Raw genomic sequence first — 16729 nt, 5'->3', positions numbered from 1 at the left:
ACTATTATACTCGAAATGGCCAGTTATGTTTTTTAAAATAAGCTATTAAGCATTGAAAGAGCAGTTAATATATTTAAGTTGTGTTGGCCAGAAATGAATTTGTACTGGCAGAGATTTTTGTTCTTTAGCGCTAATTTAGCTGCATTTAAAATCATACTCCGTTGCCTGCATCAATTTCGGCTCGAAATGGTAATGTTTCTGTTAAAATTAACCATCAAATGGTAACTGCGCGCCACAAAATTCGATATTTGAAAATTTAGTTTCTTTTATTTAGTATTTATTTTGTGTTGTTCGTAGACTAACAACCCACTGTATTGGCATTGATGAACTGAACAAACAACTGCGGCACCTGCGCCAGAGGTGCCGGCGTCGTCTGGCTCGCCCGACACGTGCTCGTGATGAATTTTTGCCGCAAGCGATTCAGCTGCATAGCATTCATTGATGTGGTCACCTTGACCTTAACGGTGCTTCCCCTAACGCGCAACTGACCAAATGCCCCAATTTTCACTGCACCCAGTATTTCCTTAATGATCTCCTGCATAATAATGTCCAGCTCAAACAGGTAGTTTGTGGCGCCCAAAGGCGGCTAAAATAGACAACAATAACGACAAAAATCGAATTCAATAAAGAGGACATAAAATTAAACCGTTGACATACGTTTTGTGTGCTCTGATTGGGCGGCAATGGTTGCGTCTCATATAGCGATTTGTAGATGGCCTCTAAATCGATGGCATCCTCGGGCAGTGCCACAACCAATGGGCTATCCCAGCGACTGCTGCTCTGTGGCTCCTCGTAGCGCATGCACAGCGCATCGAATATTTCACGGGTATACGGCACGTTTGAGTTGTTTGGCCGTCGATCCGATTGATCCGCTTGCTCATCCAATTTATCCGGCTCGTTGCGTTCTATGTTGAATGTCCAGGCCTGCTCCAGCGGTATGCAAGTAAAAAGTGTGCATTGTGTCGTTCTCACCGCCTTGGTCATGCAGTGTAGCTCATAGCGAAACCCTAAAATGGATGTGGATGAAAATATTTGCCAAGTGCAACAACAACAATGTGTGTGATATAATTGCACCTTTGATATAATTGCCCGCATCGAGGATGACGACATCGTCTTTGTTGAGGTGTCGCGATGCCTCCGATTTGAGATCGCTGCGCACAACCTTCTCGCTTTGTGAGCTGTTGAAGAAGGCGTTCTTCTCGTAGAGCGCTTTGGGCACCGCCTCGTTCTCGCTTATTATATGCACCCTTTTGCCTTTGCCCGCCAAGTAGTCGTGCAGCTGGCGGGCTCGAGTGGATTTGCCGCTTGCCGGTAGGCCAGTAATTATCACAATTGGCATTTGAATCTGTCCAGGCAGCTGTCTTGGCTTGCAAAGTGTTTTCCCAATTTGTGCATGTGCTGAATGCTGCCGATATTATCTATCGTGTATCGATACTATCGGTAGGACAACTATTTACTGTGGCAGTGTTGCTCAACGCTGTAAAAATGTAAAAGAATACATTTGCCGCACAATTCACAGGCCAGCTTGACATGGTCCAGATTCCATTGCTTCACTACATCATCGTACCATTTGCATCATGGCGGAGAGCCGCAGGCGTTTCCGCAACAAAAAACGGGTGAGTTGGCACACACACAAAGTATGCGTATATATATGGAGTCGATATTAAGATTTCAACTATGAATACGCATAGGATGAAGGGCGTCCAGGTCCATCAGCGTCGACGCCCGTAACAATTGCACGGCGCGAGAATTTGCGTTCACCGGTTGTGACGTGCGTGCAGCCAAAGATATTGCTGAAAAAGGAGCTCGATGCGAATACCGGCAGCAGCAGCAGCGGCAGCAACACCGAGCTGACCACATCCTTCAAAACGATAATCATCAATCGCAGCGAGCTGCCAACCCAGCAGCGCAACAGCTGCGAACGTGCCGCAGGCTTCAGCTCCATCTCCAGCGTGGCAATAACTACAGCTGCTACGACCACGACGACGCCGACGACTAGTAACACAACTCTTTCTACTCCTGCTCCTACACCGACAACTACTACGACCAGCAATTCTGCTTCAAATGCAACCACATCCGCATACGCATCCTCATCCAGTGTATGCCCCGCACTAAACTCAGCCAGCAAGGAGAAGGCAAATGGTAGTACATCGACTGGAGGCATGCAGGATGTCCAGTTGGTGCCGCCGCGCATGACGCGACCAACGCCGCTGTTGAATGCGAATGCCCGAAAATTTTTCCACAAGAGCAACACAGACTTCACCGTCATCGGTGTGCTCGGAGCGCAGAGCGTGGGCAAATCGACGCTGCTCAATCTGTTGGCTCAGGAACGTTCCAGCGACTACGATTACTATCAGCATCTGTTTGCGCCCGATGCGAACGAATGCATATTCCCCATTAGGCATCGATCCAAATCGCAGCAGACAGCCAGCTCCAGTTCTGCGTCCGTCGTTGCCAAGTACGTGCTGCGTCCACGCACCGATTGCCTCCTGTTTTTCATCACACGAGAGCGATATGTGCTGCTGGACTCGGCACCGATGCTGACTGGCGACGGCACCGCCAAGGATGCGGATCACTTGGATCTGCATACGCTGTCCAGCATGATGCAGCTGCTCAGCGTCTGTCATATCCTGCTGCTGGCCATCGATGACATCAATCTGGAGCAGTTGCGTCTCCTCCATGCCGCGTTGCGTCTCCGCCCGCGCAACCCCAACAAGAGCCATGTGCCCGACTATCTGCCCCAGGTGCTGTTTGTGCGGACGCGCGCCCAGCGCCAACACTTTGAGCCCATTCACCGCGAGCGCCTGGACAGGCAGCTGGAGCTGCTGTACTCCGGCACCAATTTACCCATCTATCGGGGACGGGGCGAGGCGCGTACAATTAACACACTGCTGCTGCCCCAACTGAGCAGCAATGCGGCCACAGCGCATCATCCCAATCTGGCGGAGGTGGTGCGTCAGTTCCGTGAGCGCGTCCTCGGCACAGTGCGAATGGCGATGTGCCAGCAGCAGAACAGCAACGATTTCAGCGAGATGCACTGGTTCGACATGCTTGCGGAGACAGTCAGCAAATGCAACGCGGCCAGCCAGCACTTTGAGCAGATCTATGCCGAGAACAAGCTGAGTCATCTCGAGTTGCGCTCCAAGCTGCCAAGCTGCGATTCCAACTGGCGCAACGACTCCTGCTGAGCAGCAGCGTCATGGATTAGAGTGGGACAGCTATAGATGAGATTATCTTATATATGTATATATGTAGAAATGTATATATTATTGATCGACTTTTGGAAAGTCGGCCTGATCGAACCGATCTTTGTTGCACAACTTTTTACAGGGTATGTAAAGTGACACTGCCTAGCTGTGTGCTTCCTTTGGTGTTTATTGATTTCAATTCAATTTTTTCTTTTCAAATTCAAATTACAATTTGTACTTTTTTTGTTGTCAATTTTGGATGAATTCAAAGAGAAACATTTTGGAAAATGCGTTTAATGCAATTCGAAGAGAAAGGCGTAAATTTAGGTCAAAGGCTGTTTGTGAATAAACCGAGGACAACAAATTTATGTTTGTCCTGCATTTGAAAATCGTTCTTTTATATATATATATATATATATATGTATGTGTATATATATAGAGTGATTATGTATATAATGAGCGGGTGGGTGTGGTGTCTAGTGTCGAGTGTGTCTAGATCAAGGTGTACTCTTTGTTTGGTTGTGTTTGATATCACGTTTGCTTTGGTTCGCGTTCGCGTTGGCGTTCAGTCTCAAAATCAACATGGACATCAGGATTGACATCTTTGTTGCTTTGGTGTACTATCAAATCTGGTGGCTCCTGTTGCTGCTGCTGCTTCTGCTGCTGTTGCTGATCGAAGTTGTTTGGCGGCTTGCGGCAGACCCAGAAGAGGCTTTTGTATTTGCTCTGCTTCATCGATAGCGGATTCTGTGCATATTTGGTGCTGATGCCGGTGTGTGTGCTGATTATGTCAAAGCCGATGCTCTCCATAATGATGACCAGATCCTCGTACGTCGGCTCAATGCTGTTCTGCCCGCTGATGTCGCTGTAGTGGTACAGCAGCGGTCCGAGATTCACCCAAATGCCACCAGGCACTAGAATTCTACAAAGAGAGACAGTTTGCGTTATTTGGGCCAGGATTGAGATGGTTGCCACTCACTTGTAAATGGTGCGTATAAAGTCAATCACATTGTTGGCGCAGTCGATGAAGAAGCAGGTGGCGACACAATTGTAGGCATTCGGCGTTTTGTACACCTCGAGAAAGTCACCCGCTGCCATCTCAATGTTGCCCTTGGGCGGATATTTGACGGGGCAAACGTCTGGGAAGCGTACGGGTGCCACCTGATCGGCGCGACGCATATTGTTGACATACTGATGCACCCAGGGATACAGGACATGCTTGTCCTCGTAGTCGCACAGGTTGAGCACAAAATTCGATGCGATCAGCATGAAGTAGGAGAACTCATTGCCCTCGCACGCATAGCCGCGACAGGCGAGCTCATAGGTGAGCCTGCCCAGACCAGCGCCGGGCACCAGAATCTTAATCTCGTTCAGTTTGCTGCAAAGGTTGTGTGTTAAATGATATATACTTGAATATATGTGTATATATATAGTGTGGATTACTTACTAATCAGTCGGCTTGTAATACTCCTCGATGCTGTCGATGATGGGCTTGTAGGATTGCTCACGCTCCACGGCGCACTCGGAGCTCCAGTCGCGCGCTATCAGTTTCAGTGTCGATTGAGCCTTTAAAATTTTGAGAGGTTCAACAACATCATCAGCAACATCATCATCATCTTGACCATCAACACGAAAATTAGTCTGAGATAGAAATATTTTATCGTTTATGGATATTAGTCTTATTTTTCTTTTCTTTTAAAGTTGTTCATTTGTTGAAGCCACAAGAAAATATTAATCTCAAAATAGATTTGACTGATTTTGGACAAGATGATAAATGAATAATTCTCAAATATGGCAATTGAATTGCAATTCAAAAAAATAAAACCAGCGCATGCATATGTGAGAGAGAAAGAGAGAGAGAGAGAGTGAGATGGGAATAGTTGCACTGCTGCTTGCTGTCACTCTCTCTATCTCGATCTCTCTCTCTCTCCGTCTCACTCACTTGATCCATGTCACCATGTCGAACATGTTCGGGCGCCTCGTCCAGCTGGCTGGCATCGCTGACGTCTGTGGCATTATCTCCCGTTGGATAGAGAAGACGATCCCGCAAAATCTCTCGAATCACAGCCTGATTGCAGTCGATGCAGTTGCGCACGTTGTCCAAATGCGAACGGTATTTGGACAGGAGACGCTGATCGTCCGCAGCCAAACTATTCAGATAATCTTCTGTCTTGTTCACCCTCAGATACGCATACCGTCTGTGGAGTATATTGAAACAGATGTAGTTTTAAGATTAGAGCGAGTGTCCTAAATACACACACTAAATACATATATATACACACACATACACACAGTCAAATGCATACGCATGCCGCCGTTATCAGCTGTTGGACAAGCGCATGCATGCACATACAGTGCGTCAAGAAAGTGTTTGGACAATCGCTGTTTACGATTTTGCAATTCCCTCTTCGACAGATCCCGTTAGGAATGAACGACTTTTTTTTATTATGCTAGAAATTGTCCGTGCAAGATCATGTTTGCATAAAAGTTATAAGTTAAAAAATAACCGCATTTGATATCGTCGTATTATATTTTAAAATATAATTATTTAAATGTTTGTTAAATAACTTCACGAAGTCCAATTTATAGTCGAAAAATAAGAGAGAACAAATAAGTCAAAAATAATGATGTACTTATTTTTTGCAAAAGGATGCATAAAATATGATTTTTTTGCGGTGCCCACACACTTTCTTGGCATACTGTACATACATTCATTTCATCGCAGTACATGTTGTGTGTGTATGCGCTTCTGATGAAATGGGGAGGGGATGCAGGGGGAAAAGAGTCAGGAGTAATAAGCATTTTCGTGCGGTTACATTATTACCGTTTTGTTTACAATTGCTATGTAGTACCCACCTGTAGTACTGAAAGGCATTCTGCACTTTTCGTATGTGTCGTCGCTCCTCCTCGTCCTCTTTAGTCGAAAATACCAGCGTCTGATCCTCATGCATTTTGGGATGCATGGGGAATGGCAATGATGGCAGCATATCACTCGTGTGCACAATAGAAACAACGTTCAATTTTCAAGCCTAAAGACGCCTAAATGCCAATAAATTTTTAACTACACTTATCGATACTTTACTTATGACATATATCGATAGGTGGACTCATATTTACTCCATTGAAAATCGATGCATCGCCTTTGAATTATCGATGCTGCCTGAGCAAAATGACAGTTACTTTGAAATTAAATATATATTTATATTTTCTACTGACTAAATAAACACGTTTATCATGCATATTATCAGTTTATTAAGTGTATTACATGTAACAAAGATGTGTGTGTGTGTGTATTAGTAAATTAACTTTACGGGTTAAACAAGTGGCAAACATTTTGGATATGAACGCAATATGCAATGCACAGCGTATCAACTGAACAGCATCAACAAAATCTTAAAGTTAAGACCGGTTAATTAAAGATAATTAAATATTTGTACAAACATTGATAAGGACACGTGACATTGGGATTCGATTGATGCGATTTGCTTCGTTCTCGGCTGGGCTGCTGGATATAGATGATATCCGAGCATGTTGATTATTATATTAGTATATGTACATACTTTAAGTATAAAGTATAAGTAGAAATAAAGATATTGCTTATAAGTTAATTACGCTGACTGGCAAACAACAAATACATACATATTTCAAAGTATTGTCTTATCGCATCGTGTTTGCATCTACAAATTTAAGTAGCAGCGCATTTGACCACAGGAGTATTTCGAGTTGCGACATATACATAAAATGTATACAAAAAAAAGGTTCAAGTGCAAGAAAGGTTTTTGATTTTTGAGGTGCACATTTTAGCCTTCAGCGGGATGCGGCAACGGCTTCTCCGCTTCAATATTTAGGTCCAGCAGCGCAGCCAGTTCGTCCACCTCCCGCTCCCGCTGCCTATCACGCTGTCGCTGAGGGGATGCAGGTGTTGACAATGTCTCGGCGGACGGCGCAGGCGATCGGGTTGGCGTTGGTGTTGTCGAAGGCGTTGTGGAAGCTGAACCAGCTGCTGGCGTACCCGGTTTCTCTAGCAGCATCACGTCCGCATCAGCATCAGCATCGGTGTTGGGCGGCGCAATTGAATTGAGTGACCAGCGTGGAGGGCTGCTGGAGCTGGCTGCTGGAAAAACGACATCAGCTAAGGAGAGTGCAGTTGCTGCACGCGATGTAGACGCAATGTCATCGTTCTCTTTGACCAGCTGCTCCTCCTGCGCTTCCTCCTGCGATTGGATACGATTGCGCTCCTTCAGCTGTTCAGCGACCTTCTTGAGGTAGTTCTTGTCCTGCGTGGGGCACTCGAGATGAACACAGTGAAATATCTGCAATGTAACACATACAGAATTGAGAACCGCTTGGATATGCATATCCCACACACACATATATGCCTACATACCTCATTTGCCGTGTTCCGCGTGCCCACAATGCGTATGAAGACAATGGGGCGCGGGGAAAAGTGAAAGTTCTGCCAGGAGCGCGCCTTCTCATTGCGCTTGTCAACCACCATTTGCCAGTTTTTGCGATTCGTCGAGGTCTCAATGTAGAAGCTGTAGGTGCGATCGTCACAGTCCCATAAGAGCAGACGCATCGAGCCCACATAGTACGGCTGGCCCAGACGCACAACAATCTCACCGCTGCCGAGCTGATGGCACGTATAACCCGAGTCCCAGTCATAGTGCGCATGATCGCCATTAATCAATGCATTCCGTGTGCGACTGACGCCATCGGTAACAATTGCGCTCATCTCAGTGGTGGCCACGTTTGCTTTGGGCGCGACAAATCCATCAATTATCGTTGGCACCTTTGACGTGTGCATGGCCTCCAGTCCGACCACATGAAACACCTGGATTAAGAATCATTTTGACTGTCTTAGCTGCTATATATATATATATATATATATATACATATGTTTAGTTATTTATCCTATTAACTCACCCGATTGACCGTGTTCTGGGTGCCCACGAGGCGTATGAAGCGCACTGGGCGTGCCTCAAAGTACAGATATTGCCAGGAGCGGCAATGGTATTCACTGTAGTCAATGACGCGCTCCCAGTGCTGTTGATTGCCAGAGACCTCCACGAAGTAGGAGTAAGCGCGACTATCGCGATCCCAGAGCAGCATGCGCAGATGATTGATCATGCACATTGTGCCCAGTTCGATCACAATGCCGGCATCATTGCTGTCCGTAATGCAGTGGCGCGTGTAGCCGTGCTCCATGTCGTACGAGGTAACATCCCCATCCAACAGTGAGGAACGGCATTCGCCTTGAATGCAACGCGATGAATACTTGGCGGTGGCCACATTCTCCTCCGGCCAGAGAGCTGCACGATATGGCAGCGTTTTCGATGTGCTCCGCTCGTCGATGGCGTCAAGAATTTTGTCCGGTTCGAGGATGCCGGATGGGCGCACCACTTGCAGCAGATGCTCGAGATTCATCAACGGCAGTCGGACAAAGGAGACAACGGTTTTGATATCAACATCGGGATTATAGCGACTCCATTTCCACACAGCCAAAAAAATTTGCACCTCTGGCGCAAAGAAGCAATCACGGCGCAGCACTTCCTCCAGCGATTCCTGAACGAATAGCGTATTTTAATATTATTAATGTAGCCTCCACTCTCCACATGCAAAAACTCTTACCCTTGAGAGCATCTTAAAGGTATCATGCTGTAGGAGATCCGCTGCATTCCGGTCCATGAACATGAGGCACACTTGCGTTAGCTCATCGAGATTGTAAAGACGTGCTGCGTCCAGTATCATGCAGACGTTATTCAATGCCAGATACTGACGCAAATATTTGGAAATGGCCATTTCCAGGTCCTGAAAGCCGAATTGATTGGCCATGCCCAAGGCATCGATGACGGCGTCCTCATCCAACGTGGCCAGCTTGAGGATGCCCGAGTAGATGTAGCGCAATAGCACCTTAAACGGAACCAGTGGCACTTCTAACGAAATTTGCCGTTGTGTTCCCTCCGACATGCCGCCGTACAGTAACGCTCGAAAGTATTTGCTGCGTGCGGCGAGAATGGCGCGATGCGCCGGCAAGCGTTGCTCCTCGACAATGAACTCAACATCCGCATAGCGATCGTTCATGCAGAGGCGGGCAATGTCCGCTGAGAAGCGATCGCCCAGGTCGATTTCGTCTGTGTATTCCGTGGGGGAGTCTGTATTGCTTTTAACGCTGGCCAGTGTTGCCAGGCTGCCGCCGCCACATCCGTGCATCTTGTGATGCCCTTGACTGCTCATTGCGCTTACTGTTCCGATTATTAATGCATTTGTGCAATTTGAATTGAAAAATGTAAAATGTGCGATTTAAGTCATGATTTATTTAGCAAGTTGTTCGGTTTGCAACTCACCCACTTGTTTAATTAATTAGCGGCAGAGTTTTGGTGTGTCGTCGTTTGCTTAAAAATTTATTTCTTTTTGTTGTGTGTTTTAACTTTTACGGTTACGGTTAACCCGTTGAACACAATGGATTATTTGGCCATCCACTTACTTTTTGGCGCTGGTGTTTCCTGAATGTAGTCGACTGTCTAATAATTAAGTAAGTACGTAGATTTACTCAGGCTGCCTTATTATTATTATTATTTTATGCATGTGAATAGGTAATGTTTTCTAGTCGGAAGAATTTATAACTTAGAGATGGGTGTAGCCAAATTGATATGATATCGATACATCGATATTTTTCAAATAAACAATATATTGCTGAAAAATACTGGTTTTAGTGAATGAGGGAAATCTGATTATTTAGAACTCTGATATTAAAATCTCAAAAGTCTGCAATATGCCAAGTCTACTGCTGATATGCAAGTTAACTGTAAATATATATACATATATAATACAGTAAATATATTACTATTGTTTATATGCGACTTTTTGACCATTTTTACTTGTCGATTTGGCCTATATTAGTAATCGATAGCTGGTAGCAGGTATGGCAATTAATATCGTTGCAATGCGATAGACACCTATCGACTATCAACTCTCATCTCTAAGTGACTCTTTTCGTGCTGCGGAGGCGATCTGCAAACTCGTGGCGAAGTTGTGCATTAAACTTTCGTTGTCAATTTGCTCAACAAGAAAAGGTTAATAAACGCGAACGAAGATCTTTTGCAGCTGCAAAACAATATATCAGTTTACATTTATCAATTCCAGATGCCTGGCGTTGAAACAATAAAATCTAGTTGGGCCGACGAGGTGGAGCTGGACTACGGCGGCCTGCCACCAACAACGGAAGCGGTTGAGAACGGCCACAAATATGTTACCGAATACAAATACAACAAGGACGATAAGAAAACGAAAGTGGTGCGAACGTACAAAATATCCAAACAGGTAGTGCCAAAAACCGTTGCCAAGCGCCGCACCTGGTCCAAGTTTGGTGAATCGAAAAATGACAAGCCCGGCCCCAATTCGCAGACAACAATGGTATCTGAGGAGATAATCATGCAGTTCTGAACTCCAAGGAGGACGAGAAGGCCAACGATCCGCTGCTGGATCCCACAAAGAACATTGCCAAGTGTCGTATTTGCAACGGCGAACATTGGTCGGTCAATTGTCCATACAAAGGCACCGCCATGGATACGAATCTTATGGAGAAGAAGGCCGCTGCCGCTGCCTCCGCGGCCGTCGATGCGCCCAAGTCCGGTAAATATGTGCCGCCGTTCCTCAAGGACAGCCAAAAGGGTGGGTTAGGCATGCGTGGACGCGACGACACCGCAGCTATCCGCATCTCCAACTTGTCCGAGTCGATGACCGAGGTGGATCTAGAGGAACTGGTGAAAAAGATTGGTCCTCAGAGCAAAATGTACCTGGCCCGCGATAAGAACACCGGTCTTTGCAAGGGCTTCGCCTACGTTCACTTCAAACAGCGCAAGGATGCGGCCGCGGCCATCGAAATACTAAATGGTCACGGCTACGACCACTTGATCCTCAGCGTTGAATGGTCCAAGCCGCAGAACAATTAGATCACATAGCGTGTGGGTGTGATTACTATCGAGAGGATTTCAACTTTAATTGAAAAAGTACATTGTAAAACGCTTTTAATTATTTTTTGTTTGTTTGATAATTCCTGTCTTGGGGGAACCTGGTATTAGAGCTAAATAAAGGTTTCCTAAACTATGTAAAATAAAACAAAAATAAAAGGCTTGTCGGAGCTCCCAAAACGATTTCGAGTTCCTTGTGCCACATCCTTTATTTATGGACAAGACAGCGTTCTCTGACAGCGTTGCCACCTTTATTTAAATTTTGAAACGTATGAACTTAAACAGAAAAGAAAATAATAGCTGGCTTACGCACAAAACGCAGTCAGTGGCATGTGACGTCACGAGTGTGCCGACGAATTGGAGAGGCGCTCTCTTAGCGTTGCCAGCGCGGAGAAGCAACAATCGCTGCGCGCTCCGGCTATGACTAAAGAAAATATTTACATGTATCTTGTTTTTTTTTTACACAGAAATCTATTTTTTCCCACCTTTTTTCAGTTCATTTTTTATGCCGGAATAACACTAATTTTGTATTTAATTTGTTGTTTGCTTTTTTTTTTTAAAGAGCATATGTGATATGTAAGTAATTTAAATGTTTGTGTAAATAACACGAATATTAACTCGAATAGATTAATTTGCTAAATGTGCTCAGATGAAAGAAGTGCACTCAGGTTTTGACAGTTGTGTTTCGAGATAGGGTAGCACTGAGTGCGACCAAAGTGGCTGGTTTTGTTTATGTGTGTTTTGCTTGCGTAAATTGAATTTTGTTTTTGTTTTTGTGCGCCGCGTGCTAAATATAGAAATAGATGCCGCAAAAACATTTAAATTTGAAATATATGAAAATGCAACTATATTTCTAGTTGATTGGCAGGTGTGTTTTGCTTGTTTGTGCGCTCTCATTATGCTCCAAGCAGTGGTCGCAATGGAATCGTTGCCCACATCCTTAACCACCAAAGAATCCAAAGAATGTCTCACAATAAAGCGTGGCACGCGCATTCTCAGCGAGAAACCCTTCGCCTACGTTCTCAAGTCGCAGTATCGTTTGGAGCGCTGTGACAATTGCCTGGAGGCGTAAGTAGCGCCGTTGGGCTGGCTATCAATGTCAATCTGTATATGAATATGTTGCACGCTGTGTTGCAGGGTGCAGAAGGTGCGCAAGTGCTCGAATTGCCGTTATGTGTCCTACTGCAATCGCACCTGTCAGCAACAGGCGTGGCCGCTGCACAAGCACGAGTGCCCCTTCCTCAAGCGCGTCCAGCCGCGAATTGTGCCCGATGCGGCCCGCATGCTCTGCCGGCTCATCTTGCGCCTGGAGCACGGCGGAGATCTGGAACGCGGCTACTACACAGAGCATGGCTCACGCAAGTTTCGTGATCTAATGTCGCGTGAGTAACGCATATATATATATATATATCGATAAATAAGAATCAATTGCAGACTATGCGGAGATTAAGAACGACCCGAAGCGACGGGAGCATTTAGAATCGTTGCACGCGGTGCTAACGGACATGATTAGCGACAGCAACAGTGGCAGCAGCAGCATAGTGCCCAACATTACCGAACTGATGAGCATTTATGGCCGTGTAAGTGGCAAATGAACCAATGGCGAATCCCAAAGTCAAGCGAAGTTGGCATTTTTTGTGAGAGATCGTGGACTTATACGCTCCTTAGTTCTACTCATTCAAGCCAAGTCTCTCCGTTAATATATTTATATATATGGATCTGTATGTCGTCAATCTTCAATCTGCAATCGGGGGAATTCCCCAAGTCCTTGTAAATCAGAACAAACGCAAAGAAGAAGAATGTATATGTTTTTGGCACAGATTAATGCTGGCTGCTCGTTTGCCTGCCTGTTGGGCACGCTGCCAGAGGCTGCCCCAACTAGCAGCTGCAGCCAGCTGTGACAATATATAAATATGCGATTGCCACCTGACCTGCTCAATTTTACAATTGCAGCTCATTACGAACGGCTTCAATATACTGGATGCGGAGATGAACTCAATAGCGACTGCCATTTATTTGGGCGTATCCATAACGGATCACAGTTGCCAGCCGAATGCGGTTGCCACCTTTGAGGGTAACGAGCTGCATGTGCACGTCATTGAGGATTTGCCATGCTTGGACTGGTCAAAGATCTACATTAGCTACATCGATCTGCTCAATACGCCGGAGCAGCGGCGTGCCGATCTCAGGGAGCATTATTATTTTTTGTGCGTGTGCAGCAAGTGCATTGATCCCCAGGAGATGCACGAAATGACCGCCGCCGTCTGCCCCAACGCCAGCTGCGATGCCAGCGTCAACATTGAGCTGGCCAAGTGCCAGCAATGCGATGCCAGTGTAACGCCCCAACTTCGCACCGCCTACAATGATATTATGGCGTTCACGCAGAGCAGCCTAGACAGCATGAAGGAGGTGGCCTGTAAGTGATCCCCTAAAAGCTGTATTTTGTCATTTATTCAACATTCCAATTTGCATTTATTTATTTTTTCTACCGGTTGCAGATTTGGATGTGTGCAATGTGTGTTTGGAGAAGCAGCGAGGCGTGCTACATCCGCTGAATGTGTGGCATGTGAAGACACTCGATGCGGCTTTTGAGGCCGCCATTAATGTGGGCAAATGGACGGATGCACTGGCATTTGGACAGCAACTGTTGCCGGGCTTTGGCAAATATCATGGCGCATGGAACCCGCTGGTTGGTTTGCTGCACATGAAGCTGGGCAAGATTCAGCTGTACGAGCGCAACTACAAGCTGGCCGTGCATCATCTGCAGGAAGCGCAGCGCATATTGAGTGTCACCCATGGACACGATCATCGGCTGCTCGTCGACCAGCTGCGTCCGCTCATGCTGCAGGCCCGGCACGAGATGACCTGAGTTGAGCTTTGTTGTTTGTGTTTTATGTTTATGTTTAACTTCAACATCACCATCAACTTACTGTATTTGTTTATTTCAATTAAAGCGTAGGCTAAATGTAAAATAATTTTATTGCTGCATTTAGACAATCTGCGCTATGGCCTTGGCGCGTTGATCCGTGTCCATGTAGCGCGCACGTATTAACTGCTTTACCTCGCCGGCATGATAGTTGGCCGTCAGCGGACCGACACCGTCGCACCAGAGTTCGCTGAACTCCTTCAGCAATGCGTTCATCATGATCTTGAGTTGCTGCAGCTTAAGCCAGGAGCGCACATGCACCACATCGTTCTTGTCGTGGAAGAGGAGTGGCGCCTTCTTCAGCACCTCATCGATCAAATCGCTCAGATCGCGTCTCATACTGCATGTAATGTCGTCCAGACTGAAAACGCGCTGCACCAGCTCATTGATAAAGGCTTGGAGCAGCTCACAAAAACTGTTATTGTACACATTCTCCGGCAGCACCTGCTGCCACACGTTCTTCAGCAGCTCCAGTTGCCGCAGGCACTGACGCACCACTTTCAACGGTGCCACCGATGTGTGCCGATTCTTGAACTCTTTAAATACATATATCGCAAGAAGCAGAATAAGCCAACGGAAGAAATAAAGTTTCTTACTATTTAAACATAAGAAAAGAGCTCACCAAAGCTACTCATGATATCCATGAGTATGGACTGCTGACAGTCAACTTGAACGCGCAGATGCTTGTTGCCTGTCGATTGTAGTATTTTGACCAGCGATGGGAAGTCACCGATATTGTCTTTGGTATGCTGGGCCACCCAGTGGGCTAGGTACATGCAATTGTTGTAAAATAGGGCCGATTGCTGTGGCATGCTCTTCAACAGCTTCTTGTGCACTTTGGGCACCTCATTGATGTACACGTTCAACAGAAGCCCAATGACGCCACCCAATGGATTCGGTGTGCCCTCCGCAGCTTTATCTGACTGGCGCAGCACACGCTCCATTAGCTCGACAAAATCCTGGAAGACGAATACAAATATCAATTAAAAAGCGTTAGATATACAATAATCTGTTGGAGCTCTTACTTGTGCGCTCTTGGAGACCATGCAGCGTGGAAATAGCAACGGATCACTGGCCACATTAGCGGACAGATTGCTGGGGGCCACCAGCGTCATGTCCTGCAGATCGCGCTGGATTATCTCACGTGCGGTGTCAAATTGCTCGGTGGACTCGCTCTGCGTTGTGTCCAGGTCGGGATTGATGAGAAACGTGTCCGGAGATGTACGATGTGGCAGCGTTGTCGAAGTCTTCCGCTCGTCAATGGCGGCAAGAATTTTGTCCGGTTCGAGGATGCCGGATGGGCGCACCACTTGCAGCAGATCCTTGTTATCAATCAACGGCAGTCGGATAAGGGAGGCAACGGTTTTGATATCAACATCGTGATTATAGCAATTCCAATTCCACACACCCATAAAGATTTTCACCTCTGGTGCAAAGAAGCTATCACGGCGCAGCACTTCCTCCAGCGATTCCTGAACGAATGCGTATTTTAATATTATTAATGTAGTCTCCACTTTCCACACGCAAAAACTCTTACCCTTGAGAGCATCTTAAAGGTATCATGCTGTAGGAGATCCTCTGCATTGCGGTCCATGAACATGAGGCACACTTGCGTTAGCTCATCGAGATTGTAAAGACGTGCTGCGTCCAGTATCATGCAGACGTTATTCAATGCCAGAGACTGACGCAAATATTTGGAAATGGCCATTTCCAGGTCCTGAAAGCCGAATTGATTGGCCATGCCCAAGGCATCGATGACGGCGTCCTCATCCAACGTGGCCAGCTTGAGGATGCCCGAGTAGATGTAGCGCAATAGCACCTTAAACGGAACCAGTGGCACTTCTAACGAAATTTGCCGTTGTGTTCCCTCCGACATGCCGCCGTACAGTAACGCTCGAAAGTATTTGCTGCGTGCGGCGAGAATGGCGCGATGCGCCGGCAAGCGTTGCTCCTCGACAATGAACTCAACATCCGCATAGCGATCGTTCATGCAGAGGCGGGCAATGTCCGCTGAGCAGCGATCGCCCAGGTCGATTTCATCTGTGTATTCCGTGGGGGAGTCTGTATTGCTTTTAACGCTGGCCAATTTTGCCAGGCTGCCGCCGCCACATCCGTGCATCTTATGATGCCCTTGACTGCTCATTGCGCTTACTGTTCCGATTATTAATGCATTTGTGCAATTGGAATTGAAAAATGTAAAATGTGCGATTTAAGTCATGATTTATTTAGCAAGTTGTTCGGTTTGCAACTCACCCACTTGTTTAATTAATTAGCGGCAGAGTTTTGGTGTGTCGTCGTTTGCTTAAAAATTTATTTCTTTTTGTTGTGTTTTAACTTTTACGGTTACGGTTAACCCGTTGGACACAATGGATTATTTGTCAATCCACTTACTTTTTGGCGCTGGTGTTTCCTGAATGTAGTCGACTGTCTAATAATTAAGTAAGTACGTAGATTTCCTTAGGCTGCCTTATTATTAGGATTTTCTGCATATGACTAGTCGAGTCCAAAGTCTGCAATATGCCAAGTCTTCTGCTGATAGCAAGTTAACTCTAAATATATATATATAATACAGTAAATATATTACTATTGTTTATATGCCACTTTTCGGCCATTTTTACTCGTCGATTTGGCCTATATTAGTA

At 46.0% G+C, this 16729-nt stretch overlaps 7 protein-coding genes across 10 annotated transcripts; 3 read left to right on the top strand and 4 right to left on the bottom strand.

Annotated features, from left to right (window-relative positions):
• Positions 1-247: 247 nt before the first annotated feature.
• Positions 248-1415, bottom strand: LOC6569240 (protein KTI12 homolog). The gene is made up of 3 exons (XM_001995659.2): positions 1075-1415; positions 658-1007; positions 248-586 (listed from the first exon to the last, which is right to left on the bottom strand). The coding sequence occupies exons 1-3, from the start codon at positions 1337-1339 to the stop codon at positions 299-301; spliced, it is 903 nt and encodes a 300-aa protein (XP_001995695.1). The 5' UTR covers positions 1340-1415; the 3' UTR covers positions 248-298.
• A 53-nt stretch (positions 1416-1468) lies between these two features.
• On the top strand, positions 1469-3577 carry LOC6569239 (protein SMG9). Its single transcript, XM_001995658.3, has 2 exons — positions 1469-1616; positions 1692-3577. The coding sequence occupies exons 1-2, from the start codon at positions 1578-1580 to the stop codon at positions 3186-3188; spliced, it is 1536 nt and encodes a 511-aa protein (XP_001995694.1). The 5' UTR covers positions 1469-1577; the 3' UTR covers positions 3189-3577.
• Positions 3578-3594: 17 nt separating this feature from the next.
• LOC6569340 (carnosine N-methyltransferase) lies at positions 3595-6208 on the bottom strand. 2 transcript variants are annotated; one of them, XM_032741388.2, is made up of 5 exons: positions 6045-6208; positions 5131-5386; positions 4636-4829; positions 4168-4566; positions 3595-4110 (listed from the first exon to the last, which is right to left on the bottom strand). In XM_032741388.2, the coding sequence occupies exons 1-5, from the start codon at positions 6173-6175 to the stop codon at positions 3720-3722; spliced, it is 1371 nt and encodes a 456-aa protein (XP_032597279.1). In that variant the 5' UTR covers positions 6176-6208; the 3' UTR covers positions 3595-3719. The 2 variants fall into 2 exon arrangements, with proteins under 2 accessions (XP_032597279.1, XP_001995693.2); XM_001995657.3 differs by having other exon boundaries at positions 4636-4754.
• Positions 6209-6423: 215 nt separating this feature from the next.
• LOC6569339 (BTB/POZ domain-containing protein 9) lies at positions 6424-9630 on the bottom strand. Of its 2 annotated transcripts, none has more exons than XM_001995656.2 (5): positions 9536-9630; positions 8820-9433; positions 8115-8753; positions 7576-8022; positions 6424-7501 (listed from the first exon to the last, which is right to left on the bottom strand). In XM_001995656.2, exons 2-5 carry the CDS (start codon positions 9423-9425, stop codon positions 6989-6991), a joined length of 2205 nt encoding a protein of 734 aa, XP_001995692.1. In that variant the 5' UTR covers positions 9426-9433; positions 9536-9630; the 3' UTR covers positions 6424-6988. The 2 variants fall into 2 exon arrangements, with proteins under 2 accessions (XP_001995692.1, XP_032597275.1); XM_032741384.1 differs by having other exon boundaries at positions 9540-9630.
• A 561-nt stretch (positions 9631-10191) lies between these two features.
• On the top strand, positions 10192-11344 carry LOC6569338 (eukaryotic translation initiation factor 3 subunit G-1-like). Its single transcript, XM_032741389.1, is given in 3 exon segments — positions 10192-10264; positions 10335-10629; positions 10632-11344. Coding segments are annotated over 2 exon segments (807 nt in total). The 5' UTR covers positions 10192-10264; the 3' UTR covers positions 11144-11344.
• Positions 11345-11699: 355 nt separating this feature from the next.
• Positions 11700-14130, top strand: LOC6569337 (histone-lysine N-methyltransferase SMYD3). Its single transcript, XM_001995654.3, has 6 exons — positions 11700-11737; positions 12019-12229; positions 12299-12543; positions 12596-12741; positions 13115-13577; positions 13660-14130. Exons 2-6 carry the CDS (start codon positions 12060-12062, stop codon positions 14028-14030), a joined length of 1395 nt encoding a protein of 464 aa, XP_001995690.2. The 5' UTR covers positions 11700-11737; positions 12019-12059; the 3' UTR covers positions 14031-14130.
• LOC122322360 (centromere/kinetochore protein zw10-like) lies at positions 14123-16699 on the bottom strand. 2 transcript variants are annotated; one of them, XM_043216198.1, is made up of 5 exons: positions 16341-16699; positions 15625-16238; positions 15113-15559; positions 14710-15046; positions 14123-14623 (listed from the first exon to the last, which is right to left on the bottom strand). In XM_043216198.1, exons 2-5 carry the CDS (start codon positions 16228-16230, stop codon positions 14151-14153), a joined length of 1863 nt encoding a protein of 620 aa, XP_043072133.1. In that variant the 5' UTR covers positions 16231-16238; positions 16341-16699; the 3' UTR covers positions 14123-14150. The 2 variants fall into 2 exon arrangements, with proteins under 2 accessions (XP_043072133.1, XP_043072132.1); XM_043216197.1 differs by having other exon boundaries at positions 16345-16633.
• Positions 16700-16729: the final 30 nt, after the last annotated feature.

This window comes from Drosophila grimshawi, unplaced genomic scaffold (assembly GCF_018153295.1).
Source record: "Drosophila grimshawi isolate 15287-2541.00 unplaced genomic scaffold, ASM1815329v1 contig_848, whole genome shotgun sequence".
NCBI classification, from domain to species: domain Eukaryota; kingdom Metazoa; phylum Arthropoda; class Insecta; order Diptera; family Drosophilidae; genus Drosophila; species Drosophila grimshawi.
This window is presented reverse-complemented; position numbering and strand designations above follow the sequence as displayed.